This window comes from Furipterus horrens, unplaced genomic scaffold (genome assembly GCF_987537825.1).
Source record: "Furipterus horrens unplaced genomic scaffold, mFurHor1.1.pri manual_scaffold_2, whole genome shotgun sequence".
NCBI lineage: Eukaryota > Metazoa > Chordata > Mammalia > Chiroptera > Furipteridae > Furipterus > Furipterus horrens.
The window spans coordinates 119,276,616-119,300,062 of record NW_028327172.1 but is presented as its reverse complement, the minus strand read 5'-3'; the positions used below and the strand labels follow the sequence as shown (position 1 = coordinate 119,300,062).

Sequence of the window (23,447 nt, the reverse complement as noted above, 5' to 3'; positions counted from 1 at the left end):
CAAGCTGTATTGACTCCGTCTTTCCCTTGGACCCTTCAGCTGCGAAGAGAGGGGGGGTCTGCTGCATGGGCAACAGCAGACCCTCCATATCACCCTGCCCAGGCTCTGTAGCTTCAGCTTCACTGGAGAGGACACTCCAGCGTCATCGCAAGATGTCGATTCAACACGGGAGGAGACAGATACCGTGTCACTCCCGAGTCGGACTGCACAATCATTCTCGGCGGTGCAGATAGACACTTAAGAAGCTACACCATCGTCTCTCGAGACGGACGGCTGCCGACGACGAGTACTTTTGTCATTTTTTGTTTCACTTCTTTACCATCAGCAAAATGTTTCCCTTTGAGGATTTTTTTTTTTCATCCGGGGAAATACAAAATGTTTCTTAGGGCAAGACTGGGTGAATAGGAAGGGTGGGGTATGGGGGTCAGGCCATTTTTGGTCAAAAACTGCTAAACACTCAGCGCAGTGTGGGCAGGTGCACTTGTAAGCACCCATCATTCAATGTGCAAATGTATTGAAAGTCTTCAAAACAATTCACTGAAATGGAACGCAGCCTCTCACAATAACTCCAGCTAGAACACTGATACAGACAGGCTCCTAGAATACTCATCTAGTAGGGAAAGTCTGTACTACAATGAGCTCACCTTCCAGAAGATAATTCCTAGTTTTTGGGGTCCCCCCTTGCAATGGCGTAAAGATGTAAAGATAGTCTATTCAATAAATGGTATTTGGAAAATGAGACAGATATGTGCAAAAATAAAATAAAATTAAAACTAGACCACCTTCTCACACCATACATCATACAGAATAAACTCAAAATAGATTAAAAACTTAAATGTTAGACTCAAAATCATGAAAATCCTAGAAGAAAACATAGGCAATAAAATCCTGGACATTTCTTGTAGCAATATTTTTTCTGATATATCGCTTCAGGCAAGGGGAAAAAATAAACAAATGGGAGCCAATCAAACTAAAACGTTTTTGCACAGCAAAGGAAATCATCAACAAAATGAAAGGACTACCCAGTGAATGGGAGAATATACTGTATTTGCTAATAATACATCTGATAAAGGGTTAATATCCAAAATTTATAAAGAACTTATAAAACTGAACACCAAGAAAATAATCCAATTAGAAAATGGGGAAAGGACCTAAATAGACACTTCTCCAAAGAGGACATGAAGATGGCCAATAAACATATGAAAAGATGCTCAACATCACTAATCATCAGAGAAATACAAATTAAAACCACAATGAGATATCATCTCACAGCTGTCAGAATGGCTACCATCAATAAATTAAGAAACACCAAATGTTGGTGAAAATGTGGAGAAAAGGGAACCCTCATGCACTGGTGCAGCCATTGTGGAAAGCAGAATGGAGATACCTCAAAAAATTAAAAATGGAGCTGCCTTACGACCCAGCAATTCCACTTCAAAGAATTTATCTGAAGAAACTCGAAACACTAATTTATAGCATTATTTGCAATAGCCAAGATCTGGAATAGCTCAAGTGCCCATCAGCAAATGAGTGGAAAAAAAAAACTGGGGTACATTTACACAATGAAATACTACTCAGCCATAAAAAAGAAGGAAACCTTACCTTTTGTGAGAGCGTGGATGGACCTGCGAAGTATTATGCTAAGTGAAATAAAACAGTCAGAGAAAGACTAATACAATATGATTTCTCTTACATGTGAAATCTAATGAACAAAATAAACTTACAAACATAATAGAGACAGGCTCATAGATACAGAGAATAGACTGACAGATGTCAGAGGGGAGGGGGCTTGCAGGGCTGGGTGAAAAAAGTAAAGGGATTAAGCAAAGAAAAAATAAACCCTCAAAGACACAGACAACAGTATGGTGATCACCAGAGGAAAGAGGGGATGGAGGAAAATAGAAGAGGGTAAAGGGGGATAAATGTGATGGAAGGAGACTTGACTTGGGGTGGTGAACACAATACAATATACAGACAATGTATTAGAGAATTGTACACCTGAAACCTATGTAATTTTATTAACCAATGCCACCCCAATAAGTTCAATACATTTTTTTTAAAGGCTAGTTTCAGATAAAACAGAAGTGATCCTGGGAGAAGGAGAGGAGCTGCCTTGGCTTCAGGTGCTGTGTAATCTGGACAGTTGATCTTACTCACCATCCCTGCTGGTCTCTGCCCCCGCAGCTGCCCAGGAGGGCTTTCCCCAGCAGCACTCCAGGGCACAGCCCAACCTCCCACTGGAAACCAGTCCTAACTTCAATTGTCAGTCTACATTTTTAAGTCACTGAAAAATATCCCAGGAATGTGATACTAGGAAGCTTTACCAATCCAAAATTGTAGTTTATTTTCAAGTATGATTCCAAGTTTGGAGAAAACACCACAGTTTATAGAGTTTGAATTAGCCATGCTGAATATAAATACCTCAAAGTTCCTAAATTTGTGGGAAAATGTTCTCCTGAAATCTAAAACTTTTCAGTTAAAGACATTTGGGTTGGTTTTTACAAATTTAATCTTTAGTGCTCCAGTAACTGGCGGAAGTCCTAGTTAGTTACCAGTTACTGCTATGATGTTGTGTTAGTCACTTAACCTGTCTGGGCCTCTCAACTCTTCATTTGCAAAGTCACTAGACAGTGTCTATCTAACATGCCTTCCAGCTCTAACATTCTGATTCCTAGTCATCAGTCTAGGACACACAGGACAACACCCAAAGACCACATTTTAACACTGAAAACACAAGTTTAAAATCACAGAATTCCTGAGTTGGAAGGAACCTAATAGGTAAACTTAATTTTTAAATTGTCAACATTTCACATTTCATCACATTTAAATACTGGGAAAACATACAATGAACACTCAAATTACCTGGTGTTATGGGGCCTCTGATAGCATGAAAAATCAAAATTTAAAAACAAAGAAAAACCTTTATGTTAGGTAAATATTTCAACTTTATTTTAATTTTTAATTTTTTTAATTGTCACCTGAGGACATTTTCTCACTGCTTTCAGAGAGAGGGAAAGGAAGAGAGAGAAAGATCAGTGTGAAAGAGAAACACTGACTGGTTGCCTCTTGCATGCACCGGGACTGGGGATCATACACACCCAGACTGGGGATCGTAGGCACCCGAACTGGGAATTGAACCCGCAACCTAGGTACGTGCCCTGACCAGGAATCAAACCCGTACTCTTTTGGTAACGGGAGGATGCTCCAACTGAGACACACCAGCCAGGGCAAAAGATTTCAACTTCTGTCATTATAAACGATATTGAGTACCCAAGTGTGGGGGGAGAAAAAGACAAAGGAAAAAACACGAATGAGACATTTTAATTTACAAAGTTAAAAAAAATCCTTAAAAACTACATAAAAATAATTAGAGAGATCAGATCACATGTAAGGTATGACTGAAGTTTGTACAAAATAAAAAAATCAGGTTTCTGATTAAGAAGATGCTTTTTAACATTCTTGTAAAATAGTTTTAAAATTTCTCAACATATTATTTTGACCCCAACTTAATTTGAGATAGTTAAGGATATCTTCTGAATCTGTGATACTTAATTTTCCTTGAGATTAAGTATCACTGATATGTTAGAAATATATTCCATATTCATAGGTTGGAAGAATTAACACTGCTGAAATGTCCATACTACCTAAAGCAATCCACAGATTCAATACAATCCCCATCAAAATCTCAATGGCATCTTCCACAGAAACAGAACCACAACAAAAAATTCTCAAATTTGTATGATACCATAAAAGATCTCAAATAGTCAAAGCAACCCTGGAAAAAAGAACAAAGCTGGGTGTTTCACACTTCCTGGTTTCAAACTACATTGCAAAACTACAAAATTCAAAACAGTATAGTATTGGCAGAAAACCAGACACAGAGCCTAATGGAACAGAATTGAGAGCCCAGAAATAAATGCCCATATATGGGCAACTAATTTTCAATGAAGGAGCCAAAAAAAAAAAAAAAAAAAAAAAAAACACACAATTAACCCTTTGAGTGCCAACATTGCTGTGAGTGACGCTGACAAATTTTCCCAAAAGTGCCAGTGTTGCTCCCAGAAACTCTTTTTGATAGCTATAAATGTAAATAAACAATGGAATAATTCGTATTTTATGTTTTGTTCTCTTTTTTTGTACCTCAGGTTATAATATTGATATAACTTTTTCTCATGCTGATCCAAATTTTGAATTTTTTCACTTGTTCAAATATTGACATATTAATTCTGTTACAATTTTTACTTACATTTTAAACGGTCCTTTTAATTTCATTTATCTTTGCAATAGCAGAAACTAATAAGTGTACATGATATGATGCTTTATGTGTATTTGGATGGAAGAAGAACACTAAAGTATTGGAAGAAGGTTGTGTTCAATGTATTATCAAGAATGCTGCTGAATGCATACATTCTTCATAAGGAAAACTTTTTAGGTGGGAACAAACCAATGTCTCGATTGAACTGCAACACTTCCATAATAGAAGAGCTTGCCAGAGAATGACATGAGGTTAGAGACACTGTTAACAAATCCAGCAATGAAGAAAATCCACCAGGTCCCTCTCACGTATATGGCATAAAGATGCTTCCAGAAAGAAAGCTAAGATTTTGTAAGGAATGCTCAAAACCGGAAAGAAAAATCAGGTCGAGAACAGTATGTGAGAGATGTGACCAAGGGCTACACCCAAGATGCGTCAATAGCCACAAATGTTAATATATAAACATTTTACTATTATTGTATAGCTTTTGCATTTCATTTTTGTTTATAAACTGTTTTTCCTGTTGACATCTATTGATATATGTCTCTAGTGTGAATGCTGTTTGTGTTCATTTGTTTTTGTACATTATGAAGTATTTTTTCAAAAAGTTATGCAATATTTGGCATACTTCTTGCTTGTTATCCATGTTGCTATGTGTTTTTTCAAATTATAATTGTAGGTTTTATATTATGCCATATATTATACTTCAAAAGCCATACTGAAGGAAAGAATTTATTTTTTCTAAAATAATTGTTATAATGAAATAATTTTAATGCAATAAATTTTTTGCTAAATTGCATCAAGGAACACTGCTTACAAAAGAAGAGTATATTTACTATATGTTGTGAATTTTTCATCAAATTATTATGAATAATAATGTTTTTATAGACATTTTTCATAAACTCTGCATTTCTCAGCAAAATAGCCTGGCATTTCTCACACAAATTTTAGCAATTACACATGGCACTCAAATGGTTAAGAAAGCCTCTTCAATAAATTTTGGGAAAACTGGAAAGCCACATGCAAAAGAATGCAACTAGAATGCTATCTAACACTATATACAAAGATTATCTCAAAAATGGATCAAAGACTTGAATATAAGACTTGTAACAACAAAATACATAGAAGAAAACATAACCACTAAACTTATGGATCTTGGTCTCAGAGGGATTTTTGTGAACTTGACCCTAAAGGAGAGGGAAGTAAAAGCAAAAATAAATGAATGGGACTACATCAAACTACATATCTTCTGCACAGCAGAAGAAACCATCAACAAACAAAAAGACAACAAACTGAATGGGAGAAAATATTTGCAAATGCTTGCTCTGATGAGGGTCTAATATCCAAAATATATAAAGAACTCATACAACTCAAAGGCAACAAAACAAACAATCTGATTGAAAAAAAAAAATGGGCAGACAACCTGAATATATACTTTTCTAAGGAAGACATACTAATGGCCAAAGAGTATAAAAAGATGCTCAAATTTACTAGCTAAAAGGGAAATGTAGATCAAAACCACAATGAAATACCATGTCACCCCTGTTAGAATGACTATTATCAGTTAGACAAAAAAAAAAAAAATAACAAATGATGGAAAGGATGTGGAGAAAAGGGAACGCTTGCCCACTGCTGGTGGCAATGCAAATCAGTGCAGCCACTGTGAAACAGTATGGAGTTTTTATTTATATTTTTTAAATTAAGAATATAGCTGCCATAGACCCAATAATCCTTCTTCTGGGAATCTACATGAAAAATTTGAAAACACTTACAAAGATGTATGTACCCCCTATGTTCAATGCAGCATTATTTAAAATAGCCAAGAAATGGAAACAACCTAAGTGTCCTTCAACAGATGACTGGATAAAAAAGAAGTGGTACATATATATGATGGACTATTTACCCAGCCATCAAAAAGATAAGATATTGCCATTTGCAACAATATGGGTGGATCTTGAGAGTATTATGCTAAGTTATATAAGTTAGATGGAAAAGGATAAAAACTGTAATTTTACTCACATGTGGGATATAAAACAACAAGCAACAAATGCACAAACAGAACAAAGGAAATCAAGATATAGACTACAGAATGGTGGTTATCAGAGGGGAAGGAGGGTGCGGTGAGTATGAAGAGGGTAAAGTCAGTCAAATACATGGTGATGGAAGGAGATGAGGCTTTGGGTGGTCAGCACACAATAGAGTATACAGATGTATTGCGAATTTATACACCTGAAATTTATGTAATGTTATTAACCAATATTACCTCAATAAAATTTAATAAAAATTTTTAAGCCTTCAAAAAAATATTACTGAGTTCTTTCTTCTTAACAGTACACAATCACCCTCATTATATAGTTTTCTTGCTTAGAAAAATATTCTATCACTTTCACTGAAATCCACTAGAGATATAATTAAATAATTTGACTCTCAATGATTCAAAGTATTCAGAGACATCATTTTTAGTAGTATTTAATTTGTACTACTGTAAATACAGCTGCCTGTACAAGAATCTGCACCACTTTGGGAAGAAAACAATTAACTGTTCCTTTCTTCAGAAGGAAAGTACATAAGAGAAAGAATTTCAACTATTCTGTGATTTCCTGTGGAAAACCCCAACTAAATTAAGAGAATTACAAGTGAGTTGAACTGGGAAACTTTCTTTGTCTGATTTCTTATTGGCATCTGTGGGTTAATTTACATCCCTGACACTGATAGGGCAAAAGAGAAAACCAATCTAAGTGTCAGACTGAGGTTAACCAATACATTGTACCATCTACATACTATGTTGTAAGCAAAAGGGGGAAGGGGGAAACACCAAAATTTCTAACAAGTTCTAGGATAGCATCAGCCAGTAATTTGGAAGACTGGTAGCACTTTAAAACTGTCCCCAAACTTTCAATGTGATAACTTTATGTTGTTTGGCATATGTAAGAAGACTAAAACCCAAAGTATATGAAATAAATCATAAACTTTGATGTTAGGATGAAATGTTCTTCAAGCTGTTAATTTCTATTATTTTTAGGGACTTGCCAGAAAACTCTAACTGCCCTATAACCAAATCATGATTTTCCATTATGTAGAAAATCTTTTTAAAAACATAAACAAAAAGAATTTACATATTGCAAAGGATCTTAACACAAGTTAGCTTCCCTTCCCTGTAGTCTTTCAGTTTATTTTTGAACCAGTCCAGTGACAATAAACTTCATCGTGAGGTTATACATTCCACCCTGAGGCAGCTGACAACTGAAACTTCTATGGGGGCTCCCACTCACTGCTCCTTATTTCAGCCTTTTGTGAAATATAGGATGCATCTCATCCTTCTTTCCCATGACAGCCATTCAGATATTTGAAAACAACCAAATTCTTCAGGCTATACATATTCTCAGGCTTAATGACTACTCCCTTTTTTGAGAAAGGTCTGAGTTCTGTCACCATTTTGCTCTGACACACTCAAGTTGGCTTCTATTTCTTTACAAATGTGGTGCCCAGCAGTGTATACAGTATTCCTGATGTGGCCTTTCAACACACGATGGGAGTAAAACCACTGCCTCCGTGGTCTTATATACCATACTTATATTAATGCAGCCCAATGTGCTATTACTTGTTTAGAAGTCACATCACATGGTTGGCTCATGTTGAGTTTATTATTAACTAAGACTTCTAGATCTCTTGGTATGCTTATCTCTCCCATCCTGTACTTGTGGTAATTTGTTTTCGGAAGCATTCATCTCCTTTAAATATCACTGCTTAAGAATTTAGCCCTTTGCCCCAGCTTTTCAAAATTAATTTGAACTCAAATTATGTGTTATTACTTCATGTCACTGCAAATTTGATAAGGCTTCCATTGAAGGCATTGATAAAATATACTAAAGTGGCAGGGGAAATAACCCTGGGGCTGGGAATATCCCTCAGTTGACATCAACAGCATGAGAAATACTGTTAATTCCTGAAGTCCCAACAATAGATTTCCAGCATTTCACTATTTCACCATTCTAGAAGCCCAGTCAAAATAAATAGTGAGGGACGTTTGGTGTGATTTGTTCTTGAGATGGATACTCACCTCTCCAGTCTCTTGTTTGGAAATACACCCATCAAATGCCATATTTTGCCAAAAATAGAGGATGTTGGGACTATGTCGTTCATCTCTCTCTCTCTCCCTGTCCCTCTCTGTCTCTCTCTGTCTCTCCTCCCTTCACACACACACACACACACACACACACACACACACACACACACTGCAGAGCATCTTCTGATGAAGCATTCCATAGCAAATCCTGGGTAAGAACTGTATCATCATTGTATGTATCTGTTCCCTGGCTGTTCCATGTAACCCTGGGGGCAGAGATGATCATATTCAGGTGTGTGGCCACAGAGCTTAGCACGGTGCTTGGTGTGTGGTGTGCACCAGATAAATATGTGCTATGTGAATGTGAGAAAGGAAGTAAGACCAAGAAGGCTCTGAAATCTACAAATGGAATGTTCTAGTTTTAGATGATTCAGGTTTCTAAACTAACGATCCAGAACACAACTTAGATCAAGGCTTTGACTGACCCATGTTGTGTCTATATTCCTATTTTAAAAATTAACAAAACAACTTGACTTAATAATGACTTTTAAAGGGTTGAGTTAATGTCATGCAAATGGAAGATTATAAGATTGATAACCAGCGATATTCAAAAAATAAAATAAAATCAATAAGTTTGGGAAATCCCTAAAGCTGAATATAAACAAAAAAATTGACTATATAACCCAATGGTACTGAAACTACATAGAAGGAAAAATATTTAATGCAAGAAACTTTTGAACACATTACTGAAACTGAACACCCTCTCTTGAATATATTTGAAGGTCAAAGGAACTGCAAAAATTTATTTGAAATGTATTTAGTAAGTTTGTAGCTAGTAGTGATATTGGTATAGCAATTCTGAAGCTATTCTGTATGTACCACAGTGCTGAGTAAAATGAGTAAGTATACTAACATCATGGGCACCTAGGGTTTTCATTATTGGAGAAATATGATATAAATATAGACCGGAGAAGGAAAGGAAGAAGCCTGTGGTGTTGGACTACAATTGGGGGTATGAATTCAAGATGAAATTTCTCTGATAAAAGGAATCAGGGCTTCCTGGAGAGACAGATGATTCCAGGACTGGGGCTGGGAAAGCATGGGGTGTGCCTAGAATATTTCAAAAGTAAAAAAGTGTTCAACATCAAGTGGGGACATGTCTAAAGAAAACAGGAGCTAGCACAATAGACTCCTATTGGCCAAGGCTGGCACAATTTAAGCATTAAAATAAATAATGACAGAATAGTTTATAATACAGTGAATAATGAAATAATCCATGAATACCTACTGTTACTAAAAAGTTTTTAAAGGAATGTGAAGAAGAAGAGAAAGCTTCTTTTTTAACATTAAGAATTCCAACAAACAAAAAGTGCAAGGAATGACAGAAACAGAAATCCACAAATGTATAATCATCAATTACTAATAAAATTGATTCAGGAAAGAATCATCCCTGGATCATCCCATTGGGCAAAAGATGCTGAAGATGGCGGCCTGTACGAGGGTGGCAGCAGTAGAGGTGGTGATAAGGATTAGATTCTGGTTGTTTTGAAGGCACAGCCAATACGATCACCTGAGGATCAGCTGTAGGGTGTGAGGGCAAGAGTGGGATTCAGGATAACTTCAAGGTTTTTGGACTGAGCAACTGGAAGGATGGAGCTGCCATTTTCTGGGAGGGGAAAGCCATTAGGAGGAGCAGATTGGTGGGGAAGATTTGGAATTCACTTTTGGCCGTGTTAAGTCTATCAGACAACCAAATGATGAAGCGAATCAAGCAGCTAAGGTTGGAGCTTTGATTTCAGAGGAGTCTAGGCTGGAGAAAAGAATCTGAAGTGATCAGCATGGTATACATGCTACTTAAAGCCCTCAGAGGGAGAAAATGTAGAAAGAGAAACTGTCCTCGGTCAAATTTTAGCGAAACACATTTTAACTAAACAAGTTAACCTTCTACTTAAGTTTAAATTTCTATTTTTAATTAGTGACCCGCAATTACATGCCCAAAGAATGAAAAAGAATTCAGTCTAACTCAGCAAATATTTGTTGTACATCTACCAGCAGAAGAACACATCATGAAGAATAAGACATGGTGTCTGCCCTCAAGAAATGAAGTCTACAGATGAGGAGACAGGAATGTTAAATGAGTAACAGTGAGACAATATGAAGAACAGTAATATAAATGTGCAAGAATATCATAAACCCATTAAAGAGTTCAGAAGAAATGAAAAACATTTATAAAAAGAAAATTCAGAGCTATTAAAAGGCAACTTGATGAAATACCTTTTAAAAATATGAAGACCTCAGTATAAGTGAGAAATTGGGATCAGGTAGAATTATCAAGGTAGGATTTTTCAGCTTCTCTTTGAAAGAGGAAAGGAAAATAGATGGATTCAGAGGCTGTAAAAAATGATATGTACAAAAGAAGTAATGAGAAGCTGCATATAAGCAACAAAATGCCATGCACTCCTTACAAAGAATTAGATAGCCAAACCTGATACTCATAGAGCACTTACCACTGCTCTTTACAAACACTAATTCATTTTAATCTTCCCAACAACCCTACGAAGTAGGTACTGTTTTTATCTTCCTTTTAAAGAGGCACAGAGAGGTTAACCAACTTTGTTCAAGGTTATACAGCTAATAAGGGGCAGAGATGTATTTACCCAAGGTTGTGTGCTCTAGAATCCATTAGTAATCATTTCGCTGTATCACTTCCCTAGAGATCTTTATGCCAAGAAGCAGAGAATTTTATAGATTAATAGAATATGTGAGTATATAAATGGATATGGTTTATAGTTTGATTTATATGTATTTGGATGTATAATTTCATATGTGCTTCTCCATAAAAACATACACATGTAGGCTTGTACATGCATGCAGTATTTTTGGAAGCCCACTTAAGAAATTCCTAACAGTGCCTTTTCAGGGCAGAAGAGCAATCTTGAATAGAAAGGAAACTTACTTTTCATTATACATGTCTTTGTATTACTTGAGTGCTTATTCAATGGATCTGATACTTTTAATTAAAGAAAGAACTAGTTCTTAAAAAAAAATAAAACAATGGGAGTGTCACATAGACTAGACAATCTCTAATCTGGTCTGAAGAGGGAGTACACGGGGTCATACAATTTCAGTAATGAAGGGGGTTTATAAATCTTAGTTTGTTCAGTGGTAAAAAATTGATTGGTGTTTGTTATTTTGATGTTTTGAATTCTACCAGTACTCATGTTTTTCTGTCTGGGTACCCCCCATTCACCTACTCCCCCATTCACTCCACATGTTTGTGGTAAGCTAATCCCACCGCCATAGCAGGGGTGTAGTCTGGAAATGGGTGTTAACACAAACACCCTCCCGCATTCCCTGGCCCCAGTGCGCTCTCCAGGGGCGGGCCAGGAAACAATGCCGACCAATGAGGGCCTAGAAACCTCCAACCTGGAATGTCTGACATCTTTGCTTTAGCTTCCAGGAAGGCAGGCTCTCTGCTGCAGGCCTTGGTCCCTGACAGCGGGAGCCTGGAGCTCCGGGGGCCACCTTCTGGAGCTGAAGATAGGAGCCTACACAACAGAAATCAGAGCTGAGAGACAGAGATAAGCCAAATGGTAGCGTGTCAGCTCTGAAGCCAGTGGAGTTTAAAGCTAGCTAGCTCTTCCTTTGGACTTTTCAGCTTTTTAAACAAATACATTTCCATTATTGCCTAGTTTTAGTTGGTTTTTCTCTTACTTGTCATGGAAAGATTCCAAATGTATAGTGAAACTGAGGCAGAAGAAGCTCATGTCAACTCAGAAAAGTTTCCTAAAGTTATACCCATGGGCATGGGGGGATTGCTGGGGGAGGGGGGGTGCTGCGTGGAGGGGAGCAAAGGAGAAAAAATTGGAACTATTGTAACAATATAATCAATAAAATATACTTAAAAAAAAACAAAACAATGCAAATGAAAAAATAAAAGATTTAAGTTATAGTGAACTAAGTCATTGTTACCAGGGTATAGGCCACCTGACATCTAGTCAGGAGAGGTAGGGGAGGAGATGGAAAGGAAGGCTGGTGGGGTGGAATGAATACATGGAAGCGTAGTTGGAGGAGCTCTGAAGGCTGATTGAAGACTCTTGCTCTTTCCAATAACAACCTAACATTGTCATGTCATCTATCTCTTCTTTAGCTACACCATGGTGCTAGTGCCTGTTTTAGGAAGATGATTCTAGCACCTACTATAGATATTATTATATGTATTACCTGGATATTATTTCAGGTACTAGGGACACAGCAGTAAACAAACAAACAAAAATCCCTGCCTTCATGGAGCTAACAATCATTTCATAGGCATTTTCATGATTTTTTATTACAAACATAAACATGTGCAGAATGAACATTTACTGCTACAGACATGCCAGGGACTGTGCTAGGTGCTTTTATGTCAGCCTCCTTCACTTAATTATAACACTATATCTGCAAGGTTGGTATTTTTATTTTCATCCTATAAGTGAGGAAAACAAAGTTGGAAGAGATTAAGCAACTTGTTGAAGATCACACCACAATCTTACGGAAGATCTAGCTTGCTTTCAAGTACAGTATTTTGCTCACTAAACCATGGCTCAATAGTGTATGACATGTCTCCACTTTAGCAACTTAATAGGTTTACTCAGATCCTGCAAAGTTGCTGGTGTTACATAACACATGAATAAAGAACCCTATATGAAGCAATTTATTATCTTCTCTTGATCTGACTATTGCTCACTGGGTTAATACCTAGGATGTGATCTCATAACTATTTTCTCTATGAAATCTTGCAGCAGTATGCTGGAGTTTGACCTGCTCACAAGACTTGATCATTAAATTTTCAGAAATTTTGCAAGCCAGTTGTCTTTATGTTGATAACATGAAATTGACAATGGTGGGAATATTTACACCAAGGAAACAGACACATGCTACAACTCAGGACTTTATTTTGTTTTCTAGAGAACCAATTATTAAACATTTCCTAGCACACCACTGTATTTAAGGCCCATCATCTACTCAATGGGGAAATGGCACAGAAATTACTTTCTTTAAGAAGTAATTAAAAAATACTGGCAAACCTTTCCAACTTGAAAGATTTTTCTACTGCTCTCTCTCTATAATAATGATATATAAGGGAATACCATGGATACATGCAAAAGTCTTTCCCAGTGCATTATAGGGCTAAAACAGTCATTATCTCACGCTTTCGGGACCACTAGTCTTTAAGCCGAATGCTATAATATACATGTAATGGGCTGACTAGTGTCCCCCCAAATTCATGTGCACTCAGAACATGAGAATGTGACCTTAGCTGGAAACAGGGTCTTTGAAGATATGATTAAGATACGGTCAAGTGGATTACGGTGGGACTGAAATACAATGGCTGGGGTCTTCATAAGAGAAAGGAGAGGGAGATTCAGACAGGGAGACAGAGAAGTTGCCATGGGAAGGCAGGCAGAAATTGGAGTGATGCAGCTACAAGCCAATCAATGTCAAGGACTGCTGGCACCACCAGAAGCTAGGAAGAGGTAAGGAAGGATTCTTCCCTAGAGCCATTAGAGGAGCATGGTTTTGGACTTCTGGCCTCCAGGACTATGAGAGAAGAAATTTCTGTTGCTTCACACAGCCCAGTTTGTAGTTATTTGTTATGGCAGCCTTAGGAAACGAATACAATACTCGTGTACATTGGTATATGCACAGCACCTAAGAGAAAACAGTTAAGGTGCCTAACAAGAATTTACTAAATTCCTTTCTGGCCTCCTATTACACATAAGATTTTCATAAGAAACCATATATTACATCTAAAAGTAAGCTTCTGGCCTAGAATCTGTATTCAATCTCTTACCTTAACAACCCCAGAGAGTAGGAAGGACATGGTATAAACAGAGTGGAAGCAAAACTTATTAGTGAGGTTTGTTGAGAATAAACAAGTGGACTGGTGAAGCTTCTGTGTAGATCCATGGCTCCATGCACCGGTCAGCAAAGTTGCCATTCAATACTCAAAATAATGTAGGTCGGTATGTTAAAATAGAAGCAACTATCATTTTTAAATGCTTACTAGGTGCCATGCATTGAACAACTCAATTTATACATGTAAGACTAAAGTAGATAGTATTTATCTTAACTTTATATATGAAGAAACTGAGGCTTGGTCAGGTTAAATAACATTGCTAATAAGTGGCAAAACTAGGAATCAACATCACGCTCAGCCTTGCACTAACCAACTTCAGAGCTAATGCTTTAAAACCTTAAAGTGTGGTCCACAAGCCACCTGAACCTCACTCCAGACCTAAAACCCCCAAGTGCAGGTCCAGAGACCTGCATCTTTATTATCGCCTTCTAGCACTGCACTCGGGCCCCTGTTCCTTGTTCTCTTGTGCCCTCGGTCTCATCCTTTCTTTCAAGTTTTCTGTCTCTGTGCTACGTTCCACAAAATTACTTCAGATTTATTTTTCCTTTTGGTAATTCTTTCTTCCACTGTCTCTAATCTTGATTTTAACTCTTTCAATGACTTAAATCAGCAATTACAATTTCAATTTGGAATCTTGCTTTTTCTTAGCAAGAGCCTCATAATTATTTTTTAAAACAGTGGCAGAATATTCTATTCCCTGTTTATACTATGATGTACCTAGTCATTCATCTGTTGTTGTATTTTGTCATTACACAACACAAGTCCTTATAAATTATCATATAATCCCAGATTAGCTGGTGATACCAAGTCTCCCCTCCTTTCTACTTTACACCTGAAGTGAGGGGGGAGGCTTTGCTGAGCTTTATTCTGAGCAACCTGAAGTATTTCAACTTGCTGAAAATGGATAAAAATGCAAAAATGTAAATATAAGATTAAAAAGTACAAAAATAAAAAATGTAAAAGTCATATATACACCAGTTTTTCAATTAGCTACCATCAAAAGGCTAAAGTAACATGTACTCTACAACACCGGTTTTAAACTATGTTTGAATCCTTCCCTTTAAAAGTTATAAAAAGTTATACTTACGTCCTCAGAAGTACATATATACATATATAAAATTCTGCATATAAATTCAGAAGTCCAAAATCTCTCTGAAACCACCAAAGAGGTCCAGTTACAAAGCCCTTCTCTTCATTAGCACAGGGCTCTGTACACAGGGGTGTGGTTATTTTGCCTTATTAATATATGCAAATAGTGAACACCTTAGGAGTGTCGATGGAAATTTTAATAAGTGCTATGAACTAGGTTCTATATGCTTTCCTAATTGATTGTTGGTGATATTCCCTGTTGCTTTAGGTAACTGAATCAGATTAAATTATTTAAAATTGATATTACAGCTCGATTTTTAAAATGGCGAGCCTCTCAAATCAGACAAGTCTACACAAAGGAAAGGTAGGTTATGCAAGGATATGTGATATCCTTAAATGCCACAGCAGATCAGTGAGTCTTTATTTGACCTTGACAGAAACTTAGTATTTAAGATTTTTAAGAATTAACTGGGGGAAGGGCAACAAAAAAGCTGCTCATCCCATGCCTCCTGTTCAACGTAAAACACTTAGGAAAGAAAACATGTGTGAGAACCAGCTTTCAGAAGACATTTGATTAAAAATAGTTACATCAGCTGTGTTTCAAGTTGTAGTCCATTGCATTTGATATTTATAACTAAAGAGAAAATAAGAATACCACAGGCAAGCTGTTTGTATTTTAGAATCAAGGTCACTGACGCTGATTTCTTGTTTGGCATGATGTGAGCCACGCGAGGGGATGTCACCTCAGCTGAGAATGGCTGCTTTCTGGCCACTCTGGACGAGAATCAGGGAGGGTTTCTGAAGCCCCACGGGGCTGATCCTTTTGGCACCTTTCCACCTCTGTGAAGAGGAAGGCAGTTTGATTAATAAAAATCTCATGCATAACTTTTGGGAAAAAGAGGGAAATGAGCCTTCCCTGGCACTCCTTGCTGAGTCAGAAACAGGCAGGGACAAGCATGGCCTCAAGGAAAGGATTGTGCTTCTCTGCCAGCCTCTGCCATTAGGAGCTCCCCGATCAATCCAGAACCGAGGAAACTTTAAGGGAAACTATACAGGACAGCTGAATAGACCATTAAATGTTAAACAACAGGAAGCCTTTCTTTTTCTTCTTTCCTTAGAGCAAGACATAAGGGCTGGACTGCATATTCACTCTAGCTAGATTTTTTTCTATTACTATTTTTCTGTAAGAGAATAAACTCCACATTGTGAATGAATAAGTTTTATCTGGATGATGAAGAGGAATCAATAGGATCAAAGTGAACATGAATCTCCAATGGAGACCAGTTTTAACTCTTATTTGCCCTGAAAAAAGACAAAACCTGTAAAAACATTTCAGAGAATAAAAGTTCAGAAGAGTGGCTTATGTATGAAAAAGGAAAACGTGATGAATGGATGGGGCTCTGGCTGCAACTAGGTTTTATTGCATATGTATTAAACTGAGATGGTGATACTTTGTGTCTGTTACATCAGTTTTTAAAATGTTCTATATGCTTGAAATCTTCCATATTTAACGTCATTATAAAAGAGAATGTGAAGACTTACACAGCAAGACTCTAGTAAGCTAACTGGGGTTCTCTGACATGAAAGAAACATGCAGAGCACCAGATGGTCCCATTGCCTGAGTTCTAGAAATAATCTGGACATACTAAGAAAGCATCTAAACCCAGCCTGTGCTGAGCTTATCTGAAATAGGGTTCTAAACATGGGGCAAGATTTCCGCAGAAAAAGAAAGATTATAGTAGTATCCTAGAGTTGGTTTTAAAATAATTTAATTCGAGGTGTATTCTGACAATCAGCAAGAGAGTAAGCCAAACAGGTTAAATATCTATGTGGTCTGTAAACTACAGTTAGGGGTGTGCACCCCCAAACCACAGCTGTTTGGGCTGGCCCTCACCCTTTGCTGCTCCCTGCATATGACTGAGTGGCACGCTGAACCACCTGCCTTTCAGGGCCTCTCAAGGGAGTGCTGTGCTCTCACAGAGGATGATGGGAAAAGAAGGAGGGAGGCTGCAGGGGACAGAAGAGTAAGAGGCTGCATGGGGTGAGGAAAAGGCAGAGCCTATAACATTTTATTGTTAAGCCTGAACAAACATGCTTTATTAAATATTTAGCATATGTAAATCTTGGAAACAGCATTTTTTTTCCAGGAAATGTAAATGTCCTCCCTTTGAAGTTCCTGCAGAATGGAATTTGGGGTAAGTGGGGACACTCTCTATCAACCCTCCCTCCACCAGAAGGGTGGATGAGGACCACTCCATAGAAGCTCCCACTGCTCACACACCACCGCTCTGCAGGTTCACAGCCTTGACACAACCCATCGCCACTTTCACTTTCTCTTCTGTAACAATTCATGCCAAGAGTGAACAGAACTCCTATGTTCACTTTTAGATATGCAGTTATCACAGAATATGGGATATTTAAGATATGTTTTTTCTTCTCTTTTTTATCTTTCTCCTTCATATCAAAGTACACTAGCTCAGAGATCCTAGGAGAAATTACACAGTCAACAGGATTGCTACCTTGAAAATAAGTTATCTCCCACTAATTAGGAAAAGTATATTTGCAAAATAATATACTTAGGCAATCCCCTACAACCTATGTGCCACAGCTTTATACTAGAAAAGTATGAAAAGAACAATGGTTAAGTTTGATTTGACACAATCTAGATCAGTGGTTCTTAAGTAGGGTGATTTTGCTCCCCAGGGGACATTTGGTAATGTCTGGAGACATTTTTGGTTGTGACAGCTGTAGGGACATTATTGGCATCTAGTGGCTAGAAGCCAGGGATGCTGCGGAATATCCTACAATACACTGGAAAGCCCCTTACAACAGTTTTCTAGTCCAAAATGTCAACAGTGCTGAGTTTGAGAAACCTGGTTTAGGTGTGTCTGTCCCACTGCTTCTCTCACAGTCTCACATGGAACTGGTGCCTAGTTACCTACTACAGAAGTGCCATTGTAAAGATCCTCCTGGTAAGAGAGATCCACTGAGAGCAAGTCTTTTTTCTGTCTAAAGGGATTTAAAATCTTGTAAACCGAAAGGACACCTCCAGCTGTCCATCATGAAAAGACTATTGAAAGTGATAGTGGGAGAAGAGCTCTGAAAAAAAGTGTCTCATGGTTGTCTCTTTCTCTTCCTCCTCCCCATCTTTCTGATCAAGAGCTTCTAAGATAAATAAAATTACTTCCTTTAACTGTTAAGAGCAGCAGAGTCATTTAAATTCTCAGTCAGCCATGACAGGCTGGGAGAGCAATGCCAGTTTGTAACAGATTCTCTAAATTGTTCTTCCTTCTCTTACACCTGGATTAAATGCTTACTACATATATGTTGAATTAGTGAATAAAAATAAATGGGTGAAATAATAAAGCTGTAGCTGAAGTTTAATAATGACCAATGAACATATTTGTATTTTGACTCTTTTTATTATTAGTTGTTTATATATCTGTATTTCCCACTAAGTATTACACTTCTTGATACAAAAACTATAATTTGACAAGAACGTCTAATGTCCATGAGGTTGTTTCATTTCTAATTGTTTTGTAAATGTAAGGCAGCATCCACTACATGAGAAGGACGTACGAAGACTGAGCATAAATGGATGCATAAAGTGCTTTATTAGATAATAAATTTACAATGAAGTCAATGTCATGTACTTGTTAGTATCAGGTATTGTTACTCAACCACAAAAGACCAGAAGAATAGTTCATGAAAATACTGTACTTTATAGTTTTGTACAGAGCCAGTCCAGAAAAAACTCCCAGTTTTTTTAGTGTTAACTTTTCAGTAATTATAATCACTGTTAATGCTGATAACATGTATCTTTCAATTATCCTTATCACAAGCACACACACATGAATACACACAATATTTACACATATGGCACATGGACATATGTTAAAAAGATAAGGGCTGGATCCGACTCCCTAATATCTGAGTACCCTTTGCTACCTGAGCCTGTCTTTCCCTTGTTTCCAGAGTTATAATTCTCTGCCCCTTATTGTACCATTGTCCCCCCATGTCCTGTCCCTAGGTCCCTGCCCACAGCACCCCAGATGCACACATTCCCTGTGAAAGTTCAATGAGCAATAGTCAGCTGTAGGATAAAGAGTCACCATTCCTGTGAGAAAGGCAAGTTAATTCTTCTCTCTGAGCCTCAGTTTTCTCACTTTTAACTTCCCATGGTTGATATGAGGATTAGAAGAGGTAATATATGCGAAGCACTTGGCAAATCTTTGGTGTTTAATAAATGCTAATTCCCTTGTTTAATTGCTGCTCCTCTTTCCTCATCTACATTCTAAAGGACGGGAACCATAAAACTGTCATCCCCTGTGGGCTAACCACATCATATTTACCCTGCTTACTGACCTGGAATAAGAAAAACACCTTTCATTCCACAGGAGAGCTAGGAGACTTAAAATGCAAATATGATTGGTAGGACCCAGACTCTGTAATGTGGGTGGGTTTCACTCAAAAAGTAAGGAATAACATGACAGGATTTTATCTTTTGTTTTAGAATAGGGGTAAGAAATTAGAAAGGCTTAGGCTAGAAGTGCAAAATGAGGAAAGGGAGGAAACAAAATGCAAGCCTGGCAAAACCAAAGACAAATTTCCTTGCCATCATGATTTTATCGAGGCTCTGCACTGTTGTCCTTCTATTCACATAAACAAACCAACAAAAAGCCTGAGGCCAAAAGTATATATCACATTCTAAGGGGCACACATACCTTACTAGGAATTAAGTTGATAACCTTTTGCTGAAGCCTTGAGTTTCTGAACAAATACAAATTTTTATAAACAATGAAATTGCAAATGTTGACTGGCTTAGCTGCAAAACTATTATCAATCAGTCTATGAAACAGGACACCATTATGAAAATAAAAAAATCACATTATCTTAGAGAAAGATATTCTTCTTAAATTAACAAACAGAAAAAGAACCTGAAGATGTATAAAGGGCTCAACCACACACACCACAGTCATTACATTCTGAAGACCACCCTGTGTGGATCTACATTTGCTCAAGCAGAGGCCCTGTGGGATGTGTGTGTGTGTTTGTGCACAAACACATACATATATGTATACATACATATATACACATATTTCTCATTTAATCTCTAAGAGACTACGAAGTACGTGTCATCAATATTTCTGCATTTTACGCATTAGGGCACTGAGGTTTAGAAGTGTTGGAAAAGTTAGTTGAGCAATGCAGATAGTTACAATCTGGATCTGAATTCATGATCTGAAATACCATGCTATGTAATCCATACACTCAGTCATCTATTTCATTTTTCACTAAGTCTCTAAAGAGCTGAAATAAAGCACTTCTTTCACAGACTTATTAATGTGTCAAAAGTATACAATTTAAAAAACCCTTCAAAGTGATCAAGAAATAGTAACAGTTGGTTGACTAATGTTGAAATAATTTCTACTAAATGGAAATAATAATAAAGTTTTAAAATCTGTCACTTCTATTGCTAATAGACAAATTTCTCTTTAAGAAGTATAATAATCGTGGGAATATTTCAGCTTAAGAGCAAAGGCAAATTGTATTCCTGTAAAGCAGTTCCTCACTTTCGTGCCTAGAAAATAAAAATTTCCAAAATTCACCTAGAAAGAAAGCATGAACTTACTTTGACCTGAGGGTAGGACTTCTTGTTCTTTTCACTAGATGCACCAGGGAGTCCCCCGTGGGACGGGCCTTCACAGACGTAACGGAAACGAAATCCTCTCTGCAAAGTGAGCACAGAGCCAACAAGTTTGAGAAATACTTATTCAAAAGTATAAGGACAAAGTTATATACACATTTTTAACTATTTTGTTTATTAAATGAGAGAGAAAAAACAGAAATATGTGAAAGAAGATTGTGTAAAAGGGAACTTTTCCTATAATCTTACTATGAACCTTGAGGTTAATTGGCATTCGTGTACGGAGCTGTGGCTTAAAAGCCAGATTCCTAACCCTGTGGAAACCCTCCTGCTTCGCACATGTGGGGAGTGAGTTGCTGAAGAATTAGTTTAAGCTTTGGATTCAACGTGCCACAGCTTGTTTGAAACAGAGCTTCTTCATCTCAAATTGCTGCCACCAAGCTCTGAACTTGGCCATCTTACTCCAAGTTATGCTTCTTTGACTCTCACTTAAAGGGATTCCTTGATCTACTCTGATTACAGTTGGTTCGGGAGAGAATACAGAAACGCCTTGTCAAATATAGCACATCAGTGTTGTAGAACACATCTTATGCTGGCCTCATACATTTAGCCAGCTTCTTTCAATAATTCAGAAGATTAAAAGTTTTGATTTTATGAGTATTGATATTATCAAGCTCAAGCTCTTTATATTAACTGACCTGAATGGGTCCAAAACCAGGCCCTTTAAATAGTTAACTCAAGAAATTTATAATTGTTATAAATAAATGAAGAGGTAGCCAGAAGTCCTTACTATGTGAACTACTATGAGCTGGGAAACACCTAAGTCCTATGTTTTTTTAATCTATACAAATGAGATTAGAGTAGACCATCTTTAAGGTCTATCATAGTTCCAACACTTAATGATTTACAAAGTTAACAATTATAATTTGTATACATATATGTATACAAAGAATAAAACAAGGATAATTATGAGAATGGAACTCATAATCGTATTAAAGGAACTTTCAATGTATTTCCTGAAAGACTCAACTTTATAATGATGTAAATCGATTTGTGGCAGACAGAGTTAGTAGTTTATAGTTATACAGTCACTAATTGGATGGTTTTTTTCCTTCCAAATTCGCCCTTTGGCAAAAAGAATATGCTACTATATAATATTTTAAGTACTAATCTCACCTTTCATTTATTTTTATTGTGGGACTGACCTCATCTAAACAGTGCTAGATCACTAGGCCATGTGAAGCTCCACTCGCCCACTGCAAGCTGGTGGGGGCTTCTGCCCTGCATGCTCAGAGCAACTACGATGCTGAAAAGCACAAAGGTTTTAATGGCTTTGAGCTCATCGACCAATGTAAAAATTTTGCCCCCCTCCTTAGACTGCACTACATTTCATTATTCCTCATGTAGGGTCTTGGGAAAGAGTCTCTGAGTGGTCCAGAGGCCTTGAACAAATTTAAATCTCTGGCATCTGGACCTGTCTGTCACTGTACTCTCTGAGATGATCCTGATTTTTGCAAAGAGGATCAGCACAACAGCATTTTCATGGGATGAGTATGGCCTGAAGGAAACGCTCTAGTGAAGGAAAGCTCAAGTCACACATCGGTTTGGAGTGTATGATCGATCAACTCATCAAAGTGGGTTGATCAAAGTATTTCCCTAAATACTAGGGAAAGCTTTTGAGGTGAGCTTAGTCATTTAGGTGCAATTCTTCTATTTTTGCCTCTCAAAAAATTCAAACTAAAAAAAAAGTGATAAATTCTGCCTTTTGTAGATAAGGTCTGTTGGCTTGTTTTAAAATTTTAATGAAATTCCTAAAAGCATGAAAAAGCATCAACACCTGCAACAGTTAGCCTCTAGAATAAAGGTAGAAATTTACTTGAATGCTACTCAATTTAAATACAGCTTCAGTTTTTAAATAGTATTAGATAATTACCACTGAATAATATGCAATGGACCTGGATAAAGATTATAGTCTATGCTATGACTACTATCAGTCAGAGCAGGGGAGGATTGTGGCAGAGCTCTTATTTTTCTAACTTTTATTTTTTTTAATGCAATAAAGTAATTATCTTGAATCAGAAAACTCCTTTAGGATAGTTGGGAAATACATGCATGTATACCTTTTATATCTTATTGGGAAGCGTATCAAACAGAATGAGTAAAGCAACATGTCCTAATGACTTGCTTAAGTTAAAAAAATGGCTATTTTCACAGTTGCATAAGAGTATCTGAAGTTTTAAAGGGATTTTAACCTGAGGGTGGAAATTTATTACTGGTTTTCTTTTTAAGGAAGATAGGATATCTTGAAATGCATAATCTGGATGCATTTCTGATTTTAAATTTTTGAGATTAAAGGTTTGCAAATCCACAGCCATTCATCTCAGTAACTCCATTTGCTTAATATGAGTCATCGACCTCAAAGGCAAGGCTACATCCACCAGGTCAGAAAGTTTGACTTAAATACAACCTTCTTACTTTCACTGGAGTCAGA

General features: G+C 37.1%; 1 protein-coding gene across 3 annotated transcripts in view; it reads right to left on the bottom strand.

Moving 5' to 3' along the window:
* NFKB1 (nuclear factor kappa B subunit 1) overlaps positions 1-23,447 on the bottom strand; it is a 127,504-nt gene that overhangs the window by 67,999 nt on the left and 36,058 nt on the right. For all 3 annotated transcript variants that reach the window (XM_090266345.1, XM_090266347.1, XM_090266348.1), the window contains one exon: positions 20,942-21,040. In XM_090266345.1, coding sequence (XP_090122471.1) covers positions 20,942-21,040 — 99 coding nt within the window. The remainder of the gene's footprint in view (positions 1-20,941; positions 21,041-23,447) is intronic.